Source organism: Borostomias antarcticus, assembly GCF_949987555.1.
Source record: "Borostomias antarcticus genome assembly, chromosome: 25".
NCBI classification, from domain to species: Eukaryota; Metazoa; Chordata; class Actinopteri; order Stomiiformes; family Stomiidae; genus Borostomias; species Borostomias antarcticus.
This window is the reverse complement of record NC_140258.1, coordinates 8,203,913-8,224,274: the sequence shown is the minus strand read 5'-3', so window position 1 is coordinate 8,224,274 and position 20,362 is coordinate 8,203,913. Positions and strand designations below refer to the sequence as shown.

The 20,362-nt window shown below is 43.8% G+C and overlaps 2 protein-coding genes across 2 annotated transcripts in view; one reads left to right on the top strand and one right to left on the bottom strand.

Moving 5' to 3' along the window:
• inpp5a (inositol polyphosphate-5-phosphatase A) overlaps nt 1-10,558 on the top strand; it is a 132,770-nt gene extending 122,212 nt beyond the window's left edge. Inside the window, exons 13-16 of the mRNA XM_084458534.1 lie at nt 6,866-6,977; nt 9,295-9,363; nt 10,092-10,179; nt 10,358-10,558. Coding sequence (XP_084314660.1) covers nt 6,866-6,977; nt 9,295-9,363; nt 10,092-10,172 — 262 coding nt within the window. The 3' untranslated portion in view covers nt 10,173-10,179; nt 10,358-10,558. The remainder of the gene's footprint in view (nt 1-6,865; nt 6,978-9,294; nt 9,364-10,091; nt 10,180-10,357) is intronic.
• Nucleotides 10,559-14,153: 3,595 nt separating this feature from the next.
• Nucleotides 14,154-15,737, bottom strand: nkx6.2 (NK6 homeobox 2; the record flags this gene model as incomplete). Its single annotated transcript, XM_084458520.1, has 3 exons — nt 14,154-14,402; nt 14,826-14,998; nt 15,323-15,737. 3 exons carry the CDS (start codon nt 15,735-15,737, stop codon nt 14,154-14,156), a joined length of 837 nt encoding a protein of 278 aa, XP_084314646.1.
• Nucleotides 15,738-20,362: the final 4,625 nt, after the last annotated feature.

Here is a 20,362-nt window from a genome sequence, read left to right as displayed (position 1 = left end):
CAATCAAGCCCTCAATGATTGTTCTCCATCACATAGCCTGCTCCCGACCACCCCTCACCATCTGGGAGGTTATTACTCGTCTTTACACAGGCCATCAGAGGCCCCCCTCTCACACACTCATTCACTCTCTCTCTCACACACACACATACACACACACACACATACATACAGACACACACATACTCAGACACACACACACATACACATACAAATGCATGCATGCGCACACACACATACTGAAGATAACACAGTAGTGCGCACAAACACATGTACACGCACATAACGCCCTCTGCTATGCACACACACAAACACACACATGCTCACTCATGTTCAATATATTAATTATTACTGGTCACTCATTTTCAATCTATAAATTAATTATAGATGCTGTCGTCCAGGTATGTTGTCGTCCAGGTTTGATTTAGTGGATAGACATAGACGTAGGAGAGTCTTGCGTTGTTGTGAATTAGACATACTGTATGTGCAAGGATAAAGATTAATTCATTCAACTTTTATTTAATATTCTCACAAGAGATCATTGAAGGTGACCCTCATTTACAATGATGCTGAGAACAAAGATCACCAAATAAAATACATTAAAATAAGTTAAAATATATATACTTTAATATACTATATAGCTAAATCAGTTATCTAGTAAAACACACTGATCTGTTTTTACATCCACCAGGTTGCAGCAAAACCCAAAAAGCAGAAGCTGGTCAATTTCTGTTCCATTTTTAGAAATAAACACGTTTGTGTTATTGGCATTATGGGGTGGGTTTAGGTTTGGGGAGTAGGGTTACTAGGGTATGTGTTCCATATGCGTTCTCGTGCATCGTGTTTGCATTCACGGAATGTGCTACAAGCTGTAAATTCATATCGCTCACCTTCAAGACGTCGTCTGTCAAAGTCGGCCATGACATGTCTAAGCACTCGGCCACCTAGGTGTAGAATTTGGCCTTACCCCGCCAGAGTTGTACCTGGTGCCAGGCGGCTGCCGCGTGCTGAACCGAGCCACACACACACACACGCACACACACACACACACATATCTAAATATCCTCTCAATCAGGCAATCTTACCAAGTATGGTCAAAGGTAGTATCTGTTGGGGTTTGGGCATTGGGAAAGGGACACAGTTTTTCGAGTCTATCAATCAGAAACCAATCACTATCATAAAACTCAATTACAACAGGCTGGCCAAAACAACATCAAGGAAAGTACTTGTATCTAGGTTTGGACCTGTCAATCATAGTTCTACATGGCTATTATCTTCGTCCATAGACAGCCCAATGGCCTTCTGCCTGAAGAGAAAGCTATGGTATATGCTATATTGCGGTATTTCTGATTTCATAGCTGGAAAGGCATAACTAAGGTAATCTTCCCTAAAAACCTCTAAAGATCCAGAGTTACTTATTCATGTATTTTGATTGATTTAGGGGAAAGCTTTTAGTACTGCCCTTATCCCATTTCTTTACTCTTTTTTTGTGTGCGTTGGATCGATGGAGAAGTGGGCCGGGGAGCGCGGCAGGGGAGAGGACAATGAGAACGCCCCCCCCCGCCCTAACCTCGTTACTGAACCAGCTTTCAGGGAGATGTTGAGAGACGTCCGATTGGGCAGAGGGAACTCTGTCAATGTACAACTCCTGAGTTCACTGGGGAGAGAGGAGGAGGGAGTGAGGGGAACGGAGGGAGAGAGAATGAAAGTGAGAATGAAAAGAGAGAAAGATGGGAAGACGCTGTAGCAGAGAGAAGCGGGATGGCTCCAGTCCCGTGCGTCTGTGTTTGCCAAGTCTAGACAGGGGGGGAGAGGAACGAAGCGGTCGAGAGGAAAGGAGGGAGAGTGAGAAGGAGAGAGAGGCGGCCGGTGGGGTCGAGGGTTGCGGAGGAGGTGGGGAGGGGGTGGTGGCGAGGGGTGATAAACAGTTGTCTCTTCACCGTGTGGTGTTTGACAGGATGCCGGGGAGGGCACCGCCGACCAGCCTTGGCACGTTAGCATACATTTTCCAAAGGTGGCGGGTCTATGAGGATGGGCTGAAGAGTGACTTCCCCTCTGGGAACAGCTACAGCGTTCACACGGACGCGCCGAGGCCCAGGCCAAGGCTGGGGCTGCCCGAAGAAAAAGAAGGAAGAAAAAAAAACAGATTGGGCCATGCAGACTATCTGCTGAGGGAGGGACAAATAGCATTTGGTCCAGTGACATGGCCGTTTTGCCTGCTAGTGTTCCAGGATGCACTTGCACAACACTCATCTGTGTGCAAGGGCTTCTCCCTGCCCTCCCCAGGACAGGCGGACATGTTGAAGTGGATAACTGGATAGATATGAACTTTAATAATCCCTGTGGTGGGAAATTTGGGCGTTTCAACAGTGAGAAAGTACAGCATAGGTTGTTGAGTAAGAATATACATAGTAGCGAGGTGTGGTCTCATTAGACAAGTGGCATGCGTGCGTGCGCGTGTGTGTGTGTGTGTGTGTGTTTGTGTGCGTGTGCGCGCATGTGTGTACATGTGTTTGTGTGTATGCACGCCTTTGTGTGTGAGTGCCTGTGAGTGTATATTTGAGCCATATTGTGTGTGTATGCAAGTCTGTGTCCCTGTACGTATGCAAGTGTGTGCGTGTGCATGCGTGTGTGTGTGTGTGCGCGCGCGTGCGCACGGTTGCATGCACACGTGTATGATAGAATGTCCTGGTGTGCTGGAGTGAAGGAGGCCTCTTGTTCTCCTCGGGACTGGTCTGAAAGGTCCCCTATCCTCTACCGGGGGGCACGTGACTCCGTTTATGGAGTACCACAGATGTCCTTTAACAGCTGTTACGTTGAAGCGCTGAGAGAGAGAGAGAGAGAGAGAGAGAGGGAGAGGGGGATGGAGATGGAGAGAGAGGGAGAGAAAAGTTGCTAGCGCACGGTGTATTGTTCGCTGGAGTGCAGCTCCTATCGAGCTGAACTGGGGGGTACATTGTTTTACAGTCACAGAGACATCCGTCATTGTAACTGCAGGCCAGCCGTCGATAACGATGAGGGCATATTGTGGCGATGATAGCTGGAGAATGGGCACCCCCATGTGACACCGCCTCTCGACTGGGATGATGGTGCCAGTGAGTGGGAGTCTTTGTGTACGAGGGTCCGGGACAGAGAGGGTCAAATGAAGGCCTCAGACGTGGTCTTATTCATGGAGGAGGCTCGTTGATGTGCTGCTTCATTGATAGCTCTGGCATTTATATGCTGTTTGTACTCTACTGTGCCAATGTTGTGCCTGTGAGCCCCGAACTTCTGTAAACTCAAGCAAACATTCGTGGAGTTTTATTGATAGTGGGTTAGACCTGATCTCTGTGAACAAAAACCGTGTGTGTGTGTAGGTGTAGGTGTGTGTGTGTAGGTGTGTGTGTGTAGGTGTGTGTCTGTGTGTTTGTGTCGCTCTGTTTTGCCAAGCCTCCCCTGACAACGATAGACAAACAGAACTGAGGAGGAGGAGGAAGTGAGATCCACAGCTCCTTCGGAAAGAGCCTGAACTCTCAGCCTATCCCTACATTTGCGCCACAATCATGTGACCTTCGCCCTTGGTGACCCCTGACTCCTGCATCATTAACACTGTACCTCTTATCTCTGGCTTCCTGCCCTATATTCACACGTTTATGTTGGCCTTATTAAATACAGGGCCGCTCAATGGGCCAATGTTTGTCTGCTTGTCACTTATTTGTCATTATGTAGAATAAGATAACGTTGTGGAGATAGGGGATTGTGGGCCTGGGGCCTGGCGGGGCGCTGCCCAGAGACTGGAGCCAGGAGGGGAACAAAAGCCCCTGAGGCTGCGCCTGACAAACTGTGGGTAGGGCCAGGGTTCACCTGACTCAGTCCTGGGCATTGCTCAAACATGCTCCGCTGACACAGCCCGGGGACCGGCGTGAGTAATGTGTCAGCCGACAGTCAAACATTAAACCCTCAGCAGAGCATGAATGAATGAGCTCCCGGAGGCCGGGAGACGGGGGGCCGCGCGTAGACGTCCCCATGGGGCGGACGGTAGACGTGGCGTGTTAGCCAGTGTCTTTAAACTGATTGTAATAACATTGTAATAACATTTAAACTTTCAGTAAGTATTGACGCCGGTTTATGGCTCATTTTATCATATGATATTAATCCAGAAATGGCCGTCACAGATTGGATCATCACACACCTGGTGTACCAGTAGGCAGTCGGGATCGGCACAACAGTGTTTATGTGTGTGTGTGTGTGTCGTGCTCACTAGGGGCCGGTGCATTCACACTCACACACACAGACGCAGACACATTGCGATTGTTGGCGTTTATCAGCGCGGCCCATTAATTAGCGTAATTAGTCTTGCTGCGGGCAGTAAGGGTCGGATATAGGAGCGGCCTGGGCTCCAGCCGCCACGCCCACTTTCCCCGTTTACCTTCAGATAAGTTTGTGAGCGCGCTAATCGCACACATTAATCACCCGGGCCCAGAGCGCTGCCCCACTGTTTGCCCTTGCATTAGGCCTGTTATCTGGTACTGGAGCCATCGGAGGGTGTGGCGTGCAGGGCGGCGGGAAATAACCTGTGGTTGACAGACAGACGTGGCACCAAAAACCATGGCCTAATCGGCTATTGCTATCGGTTTGTTCTCTCATCGAAAAGAAGCAGATGATCATGGGTTTGTGTTGCTGAAGTGTCTTATCCGGGGTTATATTGTGGAATAATGGGCTGAGGGGGATAACTGGATGTCAATTAATCTCTTTGATGTTGCGTTGACCCCATGCCGCGTGACCTGGGTGGAGACAGTTCAGTCTCTATCCCTGATCCAAACAGAGAGAGGCTGCGTTCCCGGAGGAGCCGGCCGACGGTGGGGGGAGCCTTCCCTCGCAGGGGCCACCCTGAAGCCCGCCTGCTCCCGGGGGCCTTTGATGACTTTGCTCTTTTCCGCCTCCTCACTCTCTCTCTCTCTCTTCCCTTTTCTGTGTGATCCCCCTTTATCGCCCTCTCTTCCATCCACTCATCCCATTCTTCCTCCCCCTCTTTCATCCCTCCTTCAGCCCTTCTTTACCATACCAGAAAAAAAAAAAACCCTGGCCGTATTTCCACATGCTTTGAGTGCCACTAATGCTAATTGGAGGCCGGGAGCTTTTGTAAAGGAGCCCTCTGGGTCTGTTTGTCTGCCCAGCGGGGGGGCCTGTGTGGCTGGCCGGACGGGGGTACCTCTCCCCCCTCGCAGTCCCAGGCCTGGTCACCATGGCACAACTGTAACATGCCCCTGGTAGCAGCTGTCCCGTGGTGAGCCTGTGTTTACCAGGCCCTCTGTCCCTAGTGAGTGACACCCTCCCTCTCCCACCATGGCTTCCGTGTGCAGTACGTTGGTGTGCATGGCTGATTGGCTAAAGAAGCTGCCGGTGTGTGCGTGTACGTGTGTGCGTGCGTGTGTGCGTATCCTAGCAGCCGTCGGTGAGTGTGTCTGATGGCTACAAACACGTTAGCAGGCCAAACAAGCAGATCATGTCTCTCAGAGGACAGATGGACCTACAGTATCTGACTGGCTGTGTATGGTCGAGTGGGTAGGTGGGAAGGAGTGTGCGTGTGTGTGTGTGTGTGCGTGCGTGCGTGCGTGCGTGCGTGCGTGCGTGCGTGTGTGTGCGTGCGTGCACAGAGAGAGAGGTTCAGGAGAACTCCTGCATCTCTGTCATTAAGGATGCAAACGCGCACACACAACAATCATGGCGTGACATCTTCATTCCTCTCAAGCAATGGCCTACTTTGAAGGCTTATTAATTTATCACCAGATCCTCCGCTCTGACTGTCGGTAGTCCCCAGTATGCCTGCCGGATGTCTGCAGTTGATCTATAGTTAGATAATTAGATAATTATCATCGCCAGGCCGGGGAAAATGCATCACGCCAGGCTACGGCGAGCCATTTGGTGGAGAGGGAGCAAATTGGATTGGTATTTACAGTGTGTTTAGCCCAGGCTCTGTCCCGGTGAGACCCGCCACCAACAAATTGGATCGGCGGCGTGTAAATCAGATGGCGCTTGATGAGCTACGAGGCCAAATTGAATTCTCAACAATGTAAATCTGCATCGGCTGGGTGGCTCTGCGCGAGCCTCGGCTACTTAGATCATCTGATTGTTCCTGCTTTTGCCAGATATACAATCTCTCTTGGCTGCTCACCGCGCACACTGCCTGCTCCCCTAATCTCTGTTTGAAGGCTGCGTATGTAGCTGGATGCGGCCGTAAGTGTGTGTATGTGAGGGCGTTGACTGATCGAGCACTCTCGTTCATTCAGTTGCTCTCTCTCTCTGTCTTTCTCTCTGTCTCTCTCTCTGTCTCTCTCTGTCTCACTCTCTCCATCTCTCACCCTTTAACTGTCTCTCTCTCTCTAGTCGTCTCTCGCTCTGTCTCTCTGTCTCTCTCTCTTTCTATCTCTCTCTTTCTCCCTCACTCTCTCTCTCCAGTTGGCTAGGCTTCCCCCCATCAGAGAGCTTGGGTGGTGTGATGGAGCCATCCATGTGTGTTTGTTCAGAACAACCGAACAGTTTACCCAGATGATTGTTGGGATTAGTTGAAACCCTGAAGCTGCTTCTCTAATGAAGCCAAACCGCTCCCGGGTTCCGCTCACTTACCTCAACACTTTAGCACTTGGTTGAATCACAAGACTTATTTGTAAACTACATATCATTAACGTGTTGTATATTAATTTACATATAACGGTTTGCTTTTGAGAGGGTGTATGTTCTCTTAGACTATTTCCTCTGAAGGTATCACAGGATAGCTGACTGTACTGTTGTTGTTGTTGTTGTTGTTGTGCAATATCACTTCTGTAGGGATTTTGTGTACTGTAACTGACAATGGTGTGTGTGTGTCTGTGTGTGTGTGTCCCTACAGTTATCCCTACAGTGAAGACATCGGTCAGGGGAAGGAGTACATGAACACACGCTGCCCCGCCTGGTGTGACCGCATCCTCATGTCAGCTTCAGCCAGAGACCTGGTCTTAAAGGTGAAGCCTCACTAGAATTATTATCACTAAACACTATTCTGCTTTAAAGCATTTGTCTCCAATATACAGTATTACATTCAGGAAATGCTACCTGCTCTGCCCATGTGCAGTGGTGTGAGAGTTGGGACTACTCTGTCCACGATGTTGACTACTATCTCTCTCTTTCTATCCCTCCTTCATTTTCCAACACTCCTTCACCCATGCTGTCGCTCTCCCCTCCTCTGCCAGTGTTCCAGATGGAGGGATGAGGAGTGTGTGAATATTCTTACGGAGCGCTAAGCCCAGGGTCCACACGCACAGTATATATATCCCGCCTCATATAGTGTGCCAGTCGGCCATAGCTGCTGTATAAAGCCCTCTCTCGCCTTCCCTCTGTCTCTCTCCGCTCTCTCGGTCAACAGCGTACCGTGGACCGCCCCTACCGCCCCGAGCCAGCCATGCAGAGTAATCTCCATCCAACCTGCCATTACCCACAGAGCACCATTTTGGACGCCAGGCTGTTCCCTTGCTCGATGTTTGTTTGCTGGATTACTAGAGATCTACCAGCTGCAAAGTTGATTTTTCATCTCGCCCCTTGTACATGTTTAAATGGCTTTGAGTGAGGAAGAGGTAGGGGGGCTGAGTAGCATGGTTAGGAGTTTGGTTTTCTAAGGCAATTTGTCTTTTCTTTTCTTTTAAGAAAAAAAAAATCATACTACAGTATATACCAAAATACCAAAATATTGGTTTCAAGTACATTGATAAGCAGCACTTTTGTCCATTTGTAAGGGTTTGTGTGTGTGTGTGCTTGTGCGTGCGTGTGTAGCACTACACTGTGTAAGTCCACAACAAGCGCTTACTCAATTAGCCAGAGGAAGTTTGGGCTTCCTTCCCAGCCTCTCCTCTAAGCTTCCAGGGCCGTCTCCCACAGGAAGGTTAACACTGATCTAAGCCTCAGTCGTACTCAACCAGTACGGGAATGATTTACATACTGCGGTACTTGAAACAAGTATGTATTTGCAAAATTGTCTCAATTTGTTTGCTGCTTTTCTACTGTCCAGAATGTGGAGTGGAGTTGAGTTGCACGTTGAGTGCAAACACTCTCTTTGACGCGCACGTCTCTTAGCTCTGCCTGTGTGTTTGTTTTTCTCGAGCACCAGTTAATTGCTTGTAATATGGGGAACTAGGCAGAGTCCCCTAACAGCCACCGTTAGAGTGTTCACAGATTGGCTGATGATTCACTGAGCGCACACACACACACTCACACGCACGCGTGCGCTCAGCACCCGGCTTTACAGATTGCGGAGACATGGGCCTGTAAACAGCCTGCCGTGTGGTATCATCTATCATGACGCGGTCGGTTAACTCGCCATGGTGTTATGTTCTGCTCGCCGAGCCCTAACACGCCAAAGGTTGCCCGCCGCCTGTGCCGCGCGCTGCCGCCGCCGGGAGCCGGTAATGAATGCTCAGCCGAGCGAGCGCTCCGTCGCCGCCGGCGAGGCCTGGTAATTTGTTTATCTGTCTAAAGATTATGCAGCCCGAAAATCCACAATTTTATGCTGCCTTTGTAAATTATCCAGTCTGTGTTTGATGAATGTATCTTGGGCTCTGGGAGGCAGTGGCTCGGGCTTTCTGCAGGGGAGGGGGGGGGGGGGGGGGTCGGGAAGGTTCCGGTGCGTGGCCAGACAGAAAGGTAGAGCGAGGTGTGCCTCCTCCGCCGCACGCAGCGCTCCGCTGACCCCCTGCGACTCCGAGGATTGGTTTGAAGTTAATTTGGATTTAAGTTTATGGTTTCATTCTTGAAGCTCTCTTTCTTTCCTTTCAAGTGGCAGCGCCGTGCTCAGCCACAGTCACAGCTGAGGATACACGCACTGCAGACGACGCACGCGTGTGTGTGTGTGTGCGTGCGTGTGCTGGTTTAAAAACTCCTTAGTTCTGCCACAGGAATGTGATTTATACCCCGGGCGTCAGATTCCTATCTTAGAGGGTGACGATTTCCTTTGTGTGTGATATTGAAACATCATCCATCCGGATGCAGTTTGAGCGTGGTCGCTCGGTAGGCAAATATGCTGTTTTTAACCGGTTTCCTCACGGTTCATGTCTATTCACTGTATTTTATATTCAGAGCTAAGGCACAATATTGAGTAAGCATATTATTTATCTTCATAACCTTCTATTTTGTCATGCTGCATATCATTTAAAATATATATATGTATTTTGTAGTGAAAGCTACTTAATTGCAGAATGGAAGTTGAGCACTGCAGCACTCAGAGGTTTCTGAATTGTCTACTGTTGCTGATAACACTGTTGAAACCATTTTTCTCTCATTATTTCGCAGCCTGAAAATGAAGAGAAGTCGGTGCTCTATGACAACATAGGGCCCAATGACTGCATGGGGGACCACAAGGTAACATTGGTGTCCCTACTGTAGCTCTGTGGAGAGAGAGTGTGTGTGTGGGGGGGGTTGAGTATGTAACTGTATGAGATTATGAGATTGAGTAGACAGTTCAAAGAAACATTTTGAAGCAATTCACACTATTTTGACACCTGGCGACAACATGTCGGAAAATCTACTGGATCAGAGATATGAAGCTGGATTTGATGCTGGATTTTATTGACAAGATTTGGGGCTCTGTGAGTCTGTATGGCCTACCGCTTGAACCAAAGTCCTATGGAGGCCATAATCACGTTGGGAGGATGTTTGGCCATGCTGACTGTATAGACAGTCTTTAACACCAGGCCTCCAGTCTGTGTGGTGTCAGACAGAGGGTCTTAGGCTGAAAGAGAGGCGCCTTAAGGCTGACCCAGGGCTAACTGGCCTGTGAGTCTTTCATCATTACATAGTGTGGCGCGGACCGTAGTGTGTGTCTGCGAGGTGACCCAGGCCCTTAGAGAGACTCCAGCCGGGCCCCGGGGCCTCCAAACCACATGCACCCGCTAAAATCACAGTCGGCTATGTTTAAGAAATGTCCAATGTTGTTAGCATGCAGAGGTAAAATATGCAGGCCCTGGTATGTGAGTTTTAGCTGTGTGTCGCTGCCTCTGTGTGTGTGTGTGTGTGTGTGTGTGTGTGTGTGTGTGCGCGTGCGCGCGTGCGTTTGTGCGTAACTCTGTGTCTCTCTGTCCCCCTGTCAGCCTGTCTTCCTGTCCTTCCGAATAACAGCGGGGGCAGGTAAACCTAATGCACATAAGCACAAGTGTTGTGTCGTGCAGTGATGTCGTGGTAAATATTTATTTCTTTCATTATTTTTATTTCATTGTTATTATTATTATTATTATTATTATTATTATTATTATTATTATTATTATTATTGGTATTATTATTATTAATATTATTATTATACATATATAATATTTGCTTTGATTCGCTTTCTTTTACGGCATGACTCTTTTGCCCTTAGCCCAACCTGTGTGTTGGTTTTCTTCATTTTGTCTGGGAAGTGGTTCCAAAGGGTGGAGAAGATATTTTGTGAAGCGCCTCTGTGAGAACACAAGAAAAAGAAGACACGGGACACCAACACACACACAAGCCCTGTCGCGCAAATGCACACACTTGCGCGCACACACACACACACACACACATACACACATACACACACACACACACACACAGACTTTTCAGCAATGCTGACCAGTTGCAGTGGTTGGAAGACCTCATCCATATAAAACTGTTGTTTTTCCCCAAAAAAATGCCTCAGCATCTGAGAAATGCTCCAGAAAAGACACCTCACTGACCTTCATTGGAGGAAGCCCACCCACTGTCCCTCACACCCTGAAGGACAACACTTTTCCATGTCACAGCCTTGTTGCCAAAACTCTAATAGAAATCAGTCATACTACTTTATTTGAGATACCATTTGCAAGTTTTAGGTATGCCTCTACATATAGAAGCTACTTCCATACGGTATAAGATGTTTTAAAAAGTGCAATGCAAAAAAGTTGTATATCTATATCTATATGGTTAGGTTTATTTGTACATTGGACAGTTTAACATAGTTGTTGATGGTTTTAGTGCCGCTGTCTCTTCTGACCAAACTTGGTGGTCTTTGTTAGAATAGATAGATATTTTTAGTTCATTTTGATGATTTATATATTGGATTGTTTTTGAGTTGTTGTTGTTGTTGTTGTTATTGTTGTTGTGTGCATAACACACTGCCATGCCTCACACATCAGCAGAGTCCCATTTTATATACTGTACTTTATACAGAGATAATTTATCATTCTTACCAAAATTGTTATGCTGAAATATGGAGACGGTCTGGCTGCTTGGGTGTTGCTGTGGACATTAGGACCTTTGAATCTACAGTAGTAAATACAAACGTTTCAGCCAACATGATTTATAGCCTATCCAAGAATGTTTTAAGCAGTGCCATAGATCATACAAGTATATAGATAAGATATTGTTCAATAGCAGTCTCACGTTATGTCATTATTATTCTTATTCTAACTTATTTCTATGTAATACTATTATGGTTCGGAATGTGATGTTTTTAGATAGACTCGGGTATCCTTAAAAATGTACACTTTTTGTCTATTTTTATTACTGCATTATGGTGCCAAGTGTTGTACACAAAAATTAAGTGTGTAACAGCTAACATAAAATAGTCCAACTGATAGATTAAGGTCCTGATTATAAAGTGTAAAAAGAAAAAAGGAAAAAACGCTAAAGGCGGGAAAGACTTGGAGGAATTGCTCTTTAATTTTGTATGTAGACTTCGGCAGCCTTCACTAGGCCTATATGTTGCAAATAATTTCCTCTCATCGCTCGTTAGAGCATTAAACGGCGATTAGGAGAGGCCGTTGATGAAACTCGAACGTTTCCTTTTATTGATTTAATTTACTACACTACAGAGTTCACAGACTGTGTGGAGCCGTTAGATTGATCCTTGATTTTTCCATCTAAATCACCGCAAGTGGAAATGATTTTGTGCCTACTGCAGAATGGATGTTGTCTTGACAGTGTGATTCGGTTCGTAGGCAAAACTGCTTGTTTTTTCCGCTGGTCACGTGGTGCCGCAGTTTGTTCACTCCTCTTAAAGCAGATAGAGATTCTCCCCCCTGGACTGCAAGCCTCTAGTGTTGGTTATGCGGTTCTCAAGCAATAAAACCATAAGAACTCAGTGGGGTGTTTTGTCATCATTGCACTGCTTCTATGACTTCAGTTGCTCTATTGGATCTTAAAGTCACACAATAATATGGTAAATCGTCTTCTTACAGCTGGATCAATTGATTATGCATGATAACAAAGGCCTACATTGAATCACAACTGGTAGGATATGCATGGGACCAAATTGTGCTTAGTTCCACTAGGCTAGTTGATGAGCTCCGGCACAATATGATAAAGTTTGGAGTTGTCCTAATGGACTATTCACATCAAGTTACCTCTGCCACGGCCCTGTAACCGGAGGGCAATAAAGCATTCTGTAGGTTTAAATACAACATATAGGCCAGTTTAGGCTATAAACGAGCATGATTATGTTCTAAATCAGCACTTTGACATTGTTGATACGTTATAGCGTAAGCAATTATAATTAAATTGTATTAGTGCTGACAAACAGGCTTTAATACTCGAAAAGACCAAATGAAATAGGCCATGTGATAAGAATAGCTTATCTTTATAATTTTGGGCTCTAAATGTCAGAAAAAGATCAGCTGTAAACTAGCGTCACAATGTTTTGGACACTGAAATTCTATGAAGTTTAACATTTTTAAATGGGGTGTTAGGCTATAGGTGCATGATTTAAAACTAGGCTTCAATTTTAAATCCATGAATGAGCAAGATCCATGAAACGTTCATTTCTGAAAGTAGCCTAAACACAGCGCAGAACCCTATTGTGGATGCTCTCTTAAAACGGCGAAAATCGAATAGTCTCCTTAACAAAAAAAAGTTGATATAGCCTCATATATAGCCTGTGGGTAGTAGCGCTACAATTGGTTACTGTAACATTGTTGTTCCCATAGTAGCCTACACTGTGACCTGGGCATACTGGTGTAACTGCTCATTCGTTCTATTTATATGAATAGTGAAAGGATGTTCTCATTTCATATACGCCTAAGCATGAGCTAATTAAATTAGTAAAGCCGCTCCACACCATTAGGCCTATAGGCTAATTACAGATAAATTATTAGGGTACATTTCTATGAACAACATAGGCTACAGTAGGGTTAATGACAATGTTACTATTAACTCCTGCGTTCCTAGAGAAGACAGATGAGCGTGTTCGTAATCCATAGCCTAGGTAATTGCATTTGCAGTTCATAGAATAAATAACTACATTACGAAAATGACAGAGCGCCTATTGCGACCCGTTTGAGCGATGCTACACTCGCATCTCAATCTGATTCATTACCCTGACGTATCAAAACTGAAATACTAGCAGTAGAATTGCGTCTAAGATAATACATGATACAGTCATAGACTATCGCTAGCCTATAAGATGCTTCAAGCCTTGAGATATCAGGTTCAAGTTTCCACTGTTTAAAGTTCTTCAAAACCAAAGTTATTGCTCAATAGGCTATTAAAAGCGATTGAGTGCTACAGATTATAGCCATCAATTTCTATAATACACCAGTAGGCTATATGTGGATTAGCCTAGCCTATATATTTCAGTGAAAAAACAAAACCATATTAAAAACAAAGCTTGTTAAATAATTTATTCATAATACAAAGTTTTTTTTCTTCCTATACCTTCGCGGAAGCAATAATACTCTCTTATTTCAACATAAACGATGGTCCAATTTTCTGTTTCCGTTTGATGAGGTGAAACATAAATTCCTTCAAATGATATAACAAAATAGTGTGGTTTGATATCATTAAAACAAGCATTTACATTATAATTTACAACATTTGCATTATACACTGTGTAGTCTACCTGTATTGAATTTAGAATAGTAAAATATGGAGAGATGGGCGACACTATTCTGCCATAAAACAAAAATAAGTTGTAATATTGAGAGGGTATACGCGTTTCAGGATTGCGGGAAAGGCTGCCATGTCTTGTTTACATTGGTTTAATAACATAACTTACTCAGTAAAAAATATATACATCTCACTTACATTTTCGTCTGTACAACACAAATCATTCATTCCAAACATCAGCGCCCTTCTCTCCTTTTGAACAATTTATACCCTGGTTAAATTAGCTTTAGAAGCATCATGGAGTGTTTGAGTCTCTGCTCGACAGGTTGTCGAAGTCATCACAATGTGTCCGAGCTGTTACTGCAGGGACTGATCAGGGAAAGGTTCGTAGCCTTGTGCTTTTTCAGAAGTCTCGTTATTTTTTCGTCGTCTGAATTTGGGTCCAGAGGTTTGTTGTACTCGTCATCGTCCTCATTATCCGAGCTTTCCTTCATCTTCTCCGTCTCAGAGTCATGTTTCTTTTTGGCAGTTGCCATTTCCGCTGCGTGCCTCTTCCTCCACTTGGTTCTTCTGTTTTGAAACCAAACCTTTAGAGAGACAGAATACCAAACATAAGGCCTTTAGAGGGACAGATTACCAAACATAAGGCCTGGTTTGCAACCATAAACAAGCTAGATTGTGAGTCTAAGCAGAAATGAAGCCTACTAAGGCTCTAGAATGAGGCTTTTATTATTAGCCTATACCCCTAATCTCACAGACTAATAATAGTACTATCCTAATACTCAAATACTAGAATACTTCTAAAATAATAACAATAGTGGTAAAAACAAATAATAATAATAATAATAGTAATACGCCTGCAGTAGGCCTTAGACCTGCAGATATAATATATACAGTCAAATGCATTTCAAGTTTGCTAATATATTAGGTTACACCATGGATGATGTAATTTAGGTTTTTCTTTTTAGGTGTCAAACCCTGTTTGTGTAGTAGGGCCTTATAATTCTTACCTTGACTTGACTCTCAGTCATCCCTAAAGAGTAGGCGAGACGGGCTCTCTCCGGGCCGGCAAGGTATTTCGTCTGTTCGAAAGTTTTCTCCAAAGCAAAGATTTGCTGTCCAGAAAAAGTGGGTCTGGAGTGTTTTTTCTTGCCGTCCTTGTCGAGCATCATACCAGCTTGAGCTGGAAAAAGATGTACAAGTCACGTCAGACATAGGCCTATAAACGCCTAGCCTATAAGATCACCTGATCTAAGTCAACAACTTCTGTTATAAGTTATGGTTGTGTTGTGATGGGCCTACACATTGATTTGAAATATTAGTTAACAAGATATCCCATCAGGTGCCTTTGCTGAAGTGTTTAGCCATATGCTACATCCAACTCTTGCGTTACAGATTCAGATCGTCACAACACATCAATCAAAAAAAGTTATTCAACAGATGTCTGCAGATTTAAAATGGCTATACAGTACATCAGATTCACACTAAACGCAGGCAGAATACTTACAAGGACATTGGACACGAGGGTCCCTCCAAGGAGAGCTCTGCATCACCCCGGGCCAAAATATGGGTGCTCTCCCCGGGAGCTCCGTTAGGGGTTTGGGATACCGTGAAACGGCCGCTGGGTTGAAGTACATTCCTGCAGTGGTGGCCAGTCCGTTTATCCGGGGGAAGCCCGAGAGCAGCTGTCCAGCGGTCGTGATAGGTCTCCCCAAGATATCACTAATTCCATGTGGAGTCCCGAGCGGAATCTGTGAGTTCAAATGAGTGAAGGAATGCGCCTTGAAACCCGCCGGATTCTGGAGCGTGTAGGGGAAGAGAGACGTCTTCATCTCGGTCATATTGTGCAATGCTGCCAGCGGTGTACTGCCGAGGACGAAAGCACTCTGCCGGTTAGCATCCATCTGCCCAACAGCTAACATTTGTGAGCATGAACCACCAAATTCGCTTAAATAGAAATGAAAAAGAAACAGGAAAGGAATAATTATAAACCTGGGAGAATCGACGCGTAAAGAAAGGCCACTTCAGACGCTTCTGAAGTAGCCTATATCCTGGATATTGCAGGCACTGGAAGTTGAAACTTGAGGAAAAACACTTTTTTAAGACAGAACTTCTCTCTCCTGATCAAAAATGTCTTCCCGTTTCAGACTGTCAATAGTGAGATCGCTGCATGCGTCCACAACGAGAATCCACTCGGAAGTCAGAGGTTCTGGATGATGTTTTGTAGTGGTTTTGATAGTGACCATAAGCGTCGGCTTTCTTCCTAAATTGACTGGAGCTATGGTGTGAGTGAAGCAGGATGCACTGATAACCGCGCAGCCACCTGCATGCGCATATTTCTCATTGGATAACGTTGAGTAAGACCGCTCTCTGATTGGATGGAATAGACTCCGGTACTTTGCATGTGCGTCCCTTGGACAAAGCCACACTCTATCAAGATCTTATTGTAGTGCTTTTAATGATGCATCGTACTGTAGAAATCATTGTTTCAAGATTTGACAAAAAGATATATTTACATTATAACCCATTACAGCTGACAATGTAAGTAGGCTACATTAAACTCAATACAGCCATGCTGAACGATGATTTCATTGTTTCGAGTGAATTGATGGAGATTGAAGATAAGATTACGCACATCTAGGGTAGCCTACTGATCTCTGATCATTAGAACTCATGCTCTGTTACGCTATTTGTGGACATGAAGAACAATGCATGACACTAAAGTTTAAGTTTATTTGGCATAGCTAGTATCTAGCCTATTTGAGAGATTCGTTAGATTTACTACAATCCGTATTTTTTCCTGCTATCAATAGCCGATTCTTTCCTATTACATTGCCTGTGCTTTTTTATTATCCGTGTCTTGATGTGCTTAGACATTAAATACTTTTGATTATTATAGCAAATAAGTAAATAAATTCTAGGAAGAATGTATTCTTGCTAATAAATACATAACTATAGGCTATTGTATTAAATGTACTATACATATCGTTGTTCCATTCGTTGTTGTAAATCTGTTCATTCTTGCCATACTGTCCTAGCTAATTGGGTCTTAGAGTAGGCTATACGAGATTCACTCTGTCGTCAGAATCTGAGCTCGGATTGCCTTGTGAAGGCAATTTCTTACACATAAAATCAAGAAATAGCGGGTCTGTTTTATAGGCCTAACTCAAATTACCATTCTTGTTGTTTTCATTATCTGCATTAGGCTATTGTGGCGTGAGACTGGGTCTGAGAACAGCGCGTGGGCCGAGACGTCATAACATTGAGTGCTGCATCCAGCCGCGGCGCTAATATTTTATGGAGATGTGAGAATGTTGTTAGAGTGAAATATGGCCACGTTAGGATTTGAAAGGGTTCAGTGACTGCACCTGGATATTTAATAGCAATGAGAAGAACGTTCAATCTTAGTTTTGTTTCCTAAAAGGAATTGTCTAGGGCCTATAGGTTATCCAATTTTAAGAATTGACAGTAGTCAATACGGTTGAAAAAATAGTGACAGTGTCCAAAAGGTCAATATTTAATATTAGATGTAGGCTAAATGTTTTAAATTTAATATTTTTGGTAATTATTGTGGACCTTATTGCCGAAGTCAATAGCCGAGAAAACTGCCATTGTTTTTCTTTTAAATGGTGACTAGTGACTCACTGATTTCGTTTTCACAGATATTAGACATGCATCTTAATGCATCAACAGTTGAAATATTTAAGAATAACCAATAGCCTAAGAGTGAGAGGAAAACTCAAGCAGAATATTTTATCCCACATAGTACATCTACAAAGTGTCATCGAAATCGGCCTTACAATTTATAGCCTTTGCAAGAATGTCTCAGAAATTATTTTTGGAAATTAATTTTAAGAAATGCAAAAAAGCCTATAGGCTATATCATGACTTTATAGTTGATTTTTGTGACATTGCAAATAAACATATTCCTCTTCCAGAAGATTAAAATGTGCTCGACATGTTTATTGTACTTTTTATTAATTGTTTAATAGGTTTGTTTTATTTTCAAATCAATCATAATTCAATTTATAAACCAAATTCTCAGGGTGCAGTGCCATATCTTCCTACTTTAGATGTAGGCCTATCTTTTAAGGGGGTGCAGTCTTGTAATAAGCTGCCCGGGTAAATCCACAATAAGATTGCAGGCCTACCGGTAGCCTACTCCTGTTTTCCTAAACAGTTAATTGACAATAATAATTTCGCCCAATTTCAGTCAGCCTGTGTTCTGGCAGGTCTGAATGTCTCTATTATAAAAGGGTGTGTAAATTGAAAAATATTCTGTTGCCTTTCAGGAGAGATTTTTATTTGTGTCCACATTCTGCAATAGGCTTAAAGTTGACGATGCTCACTTAGTGTTATTCGAAAAACAATAATGACCTACCTAACCATAATGGTAGGCCTAACCAACAGAAAACAAATAGGCCAATTGTTATCGTTATCTGTATATGCTATTGTTATCCTTACTGTTTCGATATTATCACGGCACAAAAGCAAGTTGCTTAAATAAATAATACAGTATTGCACGTGGAGTGATAGGCCCGAACAAAGAGTAGATTATGACATTTTTTCATGATTTCTCTTGTCATTTCCTATCAAATATATCCAGAGGAAATTAAATTTAAATCTAAAGCTAACTCAAATCTAAAAGGCTGAAGTAAACTAAGATGAACCACACTAACTGATATTTCACTGGGGACACACTGAGATGATAGTTTCGAAGAGCCCTCTAGTGGTGCCTACAAGAGGTTCCCATGTCCACAGGTAAGGTTAGGCTATCAGTGGCATAATAACAATATTATCCCTTAATGATGACAACAATTATAATGACGATCATACCGAAAATAATAAGAAACGAATAGACCTACTATTATATATAGGCTACTAATAGACCTACTACTTATACTTATGCTACTATTAGCCTACTTCTAATAATAAGTAGCCTAATGATTTATAGCCTAGTTGTATGCTAATTTTATTACGTACCCTGGATACTTCACATGTTATTATTTATTATTTGAAAAATCTCTTCTATGTTTAATTTATTTTGATATGTAGCCTGGATTTTAATTAGGGACCTTGAGTATTAATTAAGTCTAGGCCTAGGCTATATAATGTCTTTATTTTAAAAAAAATACACTGTGATCTTCACTTAGAGTCTAACGAATATTGGATTTATCATGGAATATCTATCCTTCTAATTTGATTATATTTCAAGTAGGCCTCATTTGAAAACGGAGACTTCTATTTTTGAGGTTCAATTCAGAACTGATTATGTGTGCTTATTATTTCGGTGTGTAAAATGGGCCCATGTTGTATTGTTGGCGGGGAGGTTTAGGCCTGCCTAGTGCCAGCACGCCTACACTGATACAGAACGGTAGGTAGACACAAACAACACACACTGGAATGTTCACACAGATTCTGTACAAACACAACGACCTGTAAGGATTCTGTAATGACAGAATGAGAAATTCGAATCGGACCAAAGCAGTGATGATAAAGAGGGATCAACGAGAATAGGGTTTAAAACAAATCTGAGCAAGATTAAAACAAATCTGCTGCCCGTGTCCATATTGCACATGTCAAGGAAAACAACGGGCGACACATGGATACGGAATATCTTTACATCGGGTAATCAATAACCTAATCATATGAGACTTAAGAGACTTTCTGATGGACACCAACTCCCAAGTGTCGCCGTTGCTTTGGTTGTAGTACTGGCCTACCTTGTATAACTAGGATAAGTGCGCTCTCTAGTGGTAAAACCATACAAATGTTTTAGATCCAGGCCTACCAGTTAGGATACATTTAAAGTACATGAAGGGAAATTGTTCGTTAATTAAGTATCTCACACACACATGGTTTCTCTACTCCATTGGCCTAATAGGCCTACATAGTTTGGACATTGGTTTATTGCTCAAATCGTGGAAGAGCTATAAAATGTAGATACTAATGGATGTAATACACACTTCACAAGGTGCTTCAGAGGTAGCATACTGTAACACTGTAACCAGTAGACCACCTAATAGGCTTGGAATATAGGGTAATTATATGTTACCTGGTAGGAGCAGCCAGGGGTGAAGCTAGCGGTCAAGCAGCCTGGAGCTGCTTATCAAGCAGAATGCAACATCCAAAAAACATTCACAGAATAAAATATATGAATGAGTTTTTCATGGACTTATTTATGGGATTTTAAAGTTGCTGAAATAATATTATCTACTATGTGTAGGCTATGTTTTCTTCTTTGTCATAGGAAGGGAAGTCTTTATTTGTCATAGGTGCAAACACAGCACACGGTGTAGGGAAGTGGCGATGTCAAAACACACACACACACACACAAATGCAAGGAGAACCAATGAAATGTGTCTGTTTTCAACCCATCTGTGCTGTACTTCCTCCAAGGGCAGCCAGAAGTAGTAGGCGTGTACAGGGGCATATGCGTATGCATAGGCGTGTGCATGTAACCCAAATCTGTTCTATGTCATAGAGCTCCTCCCCATAGGGGGGCTCCTCTAACCCTAACCCATGTTGGCAAGGCAAGGCAAGGCAA